The 4,566-nt window shown below is 43.3% G+C and overlaps 1 protein-coding gene across 2 annotated transcripts; it reads right to left on the bottom strand.

Annotated features, from left to right (window-relative positions):
- Positions 1–573: 573 nt before the first annotated feature.
- On the bottom strand, positions 574–3,619 carry LOC147882012 (pentatricopeptide repeat-containing protein At3g16610-like). 2 transcript variants are annotated; one of them, XM_087401963.1, is made up of 3 exons: positions 3,560–3,619; positions 3,300–3,410; positions 574–3,125 (listed from the first exon to the last, which is right to left on the bottom strand). In XM_087401963.1, the coding sequence occupies exons 2-3, from the start codon at positions 3,392–3,394 to the stop codon at positions 914–916; spliced, it is 2,307 nt and encodes a 768-aa protein (XP_087258089.1). In that variant the 5' UTR covers positions 3,395–3,410; positions 3,560–3,619; the 3' UTR covers positions 574–913. The 2 variants fall into 2 exon arrangements, with proteins under 2 accessions (XP_087258089.1, XP_087258090.1); XM_087401964.1 differs by lacking the exon at positions 3,560–3,619 and adding an exon at positions 3,499–3,523.
- Positions 3,620–4,566: the final 947 nt, after the last annotated feature.

Below are 4,566 nucleotides of genomic sequence, written 5' to 3'. Positions count from 1 at the left end.
CGACACTGCTACATAGCAATAGATTCATCCTGAGATACTTATGTGGAACACAACTCAAATACGTGTGCTTTACTAAAATGTAAGAGTGCAATTCAGATCTGAAAGAATACTCAGATGTATGGCCAAACCGCATAGATACCTAGGTAAATCTCTACATCTCATCCCTCAGGTAAGGTACCGAAACAAAGCTCTGTTTTGCTGCACCCTTTGAAGGAAACTCCTCTCAGCCACACACCTCTGTGATAGGCTTCAGTGGCTGCTCAAGGGTGAGCACTCCTGCAAAGATATGCTCCAATGGTGTACTCCACACAAAGCTCCCTCCTTATGCTCTCCTACTGTGAGTGCACCGAGGTGTGGACTTCTGACCCACAAGTAGTGGTGATGTAGATCCCTGATTCTCTCTATGCTCCTCACCCAAAATAGTGATCTGCAGGTGAGACTCCAGAATGCCTGGCCCCTTGCAATGGAGCTCCTATCTATAGGGGAAGACCCCACCAAACTGGCTGACTGGCCCCTACAGACCAGCTGACCTGATCAGGCACTCTGCCGACCAGATCTGACCGGACTTGTCTGCAGCCTCCGTACTGCTCTAGATCTGTGCGTGGTTGGTGGCTATGCTCTTTCCAGCCCCAAATGAACCCTAGAACGACTCTGATCTGCTGCCCATATGGCAACCATTTTGCTGCTCACACGGCAGCCTCAACCCTTCCTCCTATTGGTCCATCTCCCCTCATACATGCTGAGGTGTCAACCACCTGTGCTCTCCACAGTTGGTGGCTCTATCTCATCAGTGTGTGAGTTGCTGCCCACGATGCAGCCTCGACCTTCCCCCCTATTGGTCTCTCTACCCTCGTATATGCTGAGGTGTCAACCCCCAAAGCTCTCCTCATTTGACGGCTCACAAGTGGGGCATTTACCCATTATCTCCAACAGCAATATCCAAATTTGGCACACATCCTTCCACCCTTAGTTGCACATTCAGTGCTCCTAGCTTTGCATGTATCTCATCAGTTTGTGAGTGGCTTTTGTCTCCTACAACAAACTCATGCAACTTGTTTTGAAGCTCAACAAAGGCCTTTCCAGGCTTTTTCCATACATGTGCACATTTCCCCAGCTCATGTATTTTATCAGCATCATATAGCATGCCAGCATCATTGTAAACTTTTGACATTTCCACAAATCCAGAAGCAAGTCTGCTATCCAGTGAAAGAACTCGATCAAAACATCTTCTACCAAGCTCCACATTTTGATGACTTCGGCACTGGTTTAGCAAAGATGTCCACCCCATAATATTTGATTCACGTGGCATAGTTTCTAGGAGGTCTTCTGCCTCATTCAAGCATCCTACACGACCAAGAAGGTCCACCATGCAGTTATAATGATCATGTGTTGGACTTATGCAAAAACTTTCTATCATGGATCTAAAATGGTTACAGCCTTCATTTAAAAGACCCACATGAGAGCACACAGAGAGAAGACACACGAAGGTCACGCCACTGGGCCGCAACCCTTCTAGTTGCATGCCTTGAAAGTAGCGGAGGGCCAACTCATAATCACTATGCTGGGCACACCCTGTAACCATTGCACTCCATGCCACAACATCCCGCTTTGACAATTGGTTAAATACGAAGTGTGCATCCCTGATGCTGCTGCATTTGACATACATGTCAACAAGGGTACTCCCAACTGATACATCCAACTCATGACCAGTTTCAACGATAGGAACGTGAATTAGTTTGCCTTGATCTAAGGCTGATATATTGGAACATGCTTTCAGGAGGTTAATAAATGTGACTTTGTCTGGCTCCATGCCATCCTGTTGCATTTGCTGAAAGAATTTCAAAGCCTCTTGACCACAACCATGCTGAACATGTCCCGTAATCATTGCATTCCATGTCACTACATCTCTGTTTGGTAAAGAGTTGAATACCATGTATGCATCACCTAGGTTCCCGCACTTCACATACATATCAATAAGGGTGTTCCCAACACAAACATCAAACCCAAAATCGTGCTTGACGATGTGACTGTGTATAATTTTGCCCTTTTCAACGGTTTCCATGCTTGAACAAGCTTTTAACAAACTACCGAACGTGACAACGTTTGCTTTTATGCCTTCCTGGTGCATCTTCTCATAAAGTAGGAGAGCCTGCTCACAATAGCCATGATGAGCGTAACCAGAAATCATTGCACTCCAAGTCACTACATTACGGTTTGAACTTTGATCAAACACCCTGTGTGCATCTTCAAGACTCCCACATTTTGCATACATGTCTATGAGAGCACCTTCAACATATACATCCACCTTACAACCACTTTGTATTATATGGATATGGACCAGATTGCCGTGATCTAGAGCTGCTATGCTAGAGCATGCTTTTAAAATGCAGACGAATGTGATAGAATTTGGCTCTATGCCATTGTGTTGCATACGATTGACAAGGCAGAGAGCCTCTTGATGATAGCCATGCTGAATATGCCCTGCAATTAATGCACTCCATGTCACCACGTCTCTCCCTTTTAAGTTATCAAACACGCTACGTGCATCTCGAAGACTCCCACATTTGCAATACATGTCAGTGAGGGAATTTCCAACAAACATATCTGTCTCACAACCACTTTCAATGATGTGGGCGTGAATCAGTCTGCCCAGATCTATGGCTACTATAGCAGAACACGCTTTCAAAACAGCGACAAAGGAATATTCCCCTGGTTTCACGCCTGCCTGCTGCATTTGACAGTACAACTTAATAGCCTGTTCTGCATGGTCGAAATTGACATGTGCTAAAATGATTGCAGACCACGCAAACAAACTTGGTTCTCGCAGCGTGTTGAAAATGTTGTTTGCTTCCAACAAACTTCCACACAAGGCAAACATCCGAATCAGATGACTCCCCAAAAATGGGTTAGATTCCAATCCGCTTCTCAATATACGGAAATGCACTTTCCTGCCTGCTGTCAAGTCTCTTTTATCAATGCATCCCTGCAAAAGATAATAGAAAATGTCTGTGGGAATACAGATACCTTGCCAATGCATAAAGTCGACCGCCTTAAGTGCCTCATCTAACCGCCCTTCTACACATTGCTTCCTGACACTTGGAATGACTCCAAAACGACCATCCACCCTGCATGATTAAAACGACAGTAGTACGTCAAAATCACAACAACACAAAATGCGAAGAACGAATTGCTCCTGAGATATGCATCTATTACGAACCACATCCACTCTACTTAGCTAAAGTTCTACACGATTGCTCCAGCAAACTTCAAGGACATTTAGATGCGAAAGCAGCTTGCACCTTTGACAGTTTATCGCAAATTTCATGCGATAGTCAGCGAGACATGCAGTAGCAGCAGCCGCCGTCTTCCCAGCTGCAGCTAGTGCTCTACCCATGTCTTCATCTGTAACCCTGCATGCAGATTATGTCTACGTTTGATCTTTGCAAGGCCCTTCATTCCAGAATATGCTACATTGCTGCTACCCTTACGTTATAATACCTTAACTAATCACACAACTGTCGGACACCCAAATTTAGGTGTAGGAATAATTCCTCGGTACCTTCAAGTGGGTTTTGTGGAAGCCTCGATTCAAAATAGCTTTTAGTTTCACACTTTGGAGCAATGCCTCTTTAGGCTGCCTAGATTTGGTTAGGATTAAGAGGAGCTCTCCAATCTATGTCAAATTTGGTTAGCACTAAGAGGAGCTCTCTGGATTGTGAGTGTCTCACTTAGGAGTTGCTCTATATGCTATTTGGATTGTGACAATGTAGTCTTAGGAGGTGCTCTCCCCTTTATGTAACTGATGAAATCAACAGACTCCTAAGAACCTTCCTTAATGATGCCACTTTAGGTTTTGAGGGAAAGCAAGGCGACTTAGCTAGGAATTTATTAAAGGGCTTGTCAAAGGCTTTGGAACCTTGATTTTTTCGCTAGCAGAGCTTTTGATGATCATACCCCTTTTTTAATAATTAGGTTATTTTTAGGTCTAACCAGCCTCTAATACAAGTTGGCATTTATTTTACCTCAAAAAGGTTTTGGACTTCTATTCCTTAGGTACACTACAATATTGCATGCCTCTAATTTTCTCATCCATCATACAACAGGCAAATTTTGTGATGATCACCCTATCCTTCCATTGTATAATACCATTTTTATGTGGTGTAAATTGATACTAGTATTCAACCCTCATGTCTCTGGATGTAAAAGACATTAATATATAAAAGACCTTTGATTAACACTTCAACCTATTAATTAACATGATTATTTGCATGATTCCAATCTTAGAAAACAAAGCTCTCTCTCTCTCTCTCTCTCTCTCTCTCTCTCTCTCTCTCTCTCGTCACTTCATTTCTCTCCCCAAACCCCCTCTTTCTCTTTCTCCAAAACCCCCTATTTTACTCATTCATCCCTCATTCATCCCCTCTACTAAGTATTATTTATAATCTTTTTTAATTTTCCTAACTTTCCCTAAAATTTCTTATGTCTCTTTCTAACCCCGTCCCCCCCTTTTTCCCTTTATTATTATTTGGTACGGTCCCCTATTTTCTTTCCTAAGTTTCCCTTTTT

The sequence above is a fragment of the Dipteris shenzhenensis genome, chromosome 30, assembly GCF_047967505.1.
Source record: "Dipteris shenzhenensis isolate YYH24624 ecotype China chromosome 30, Dip_SZ_1.0, whole genome shotgun sequence".
Taxonomy (NCBI): Eukaryota; Viridiplantae; Streptophyta; class Polypodiopsida; order Gleicheniales; family Dipteridaceae; genus Dipteris; species Dipteris shenzhenensis.
This window is presented reverse-complemented; position numbering and strand designations above follow the sequence as displayed.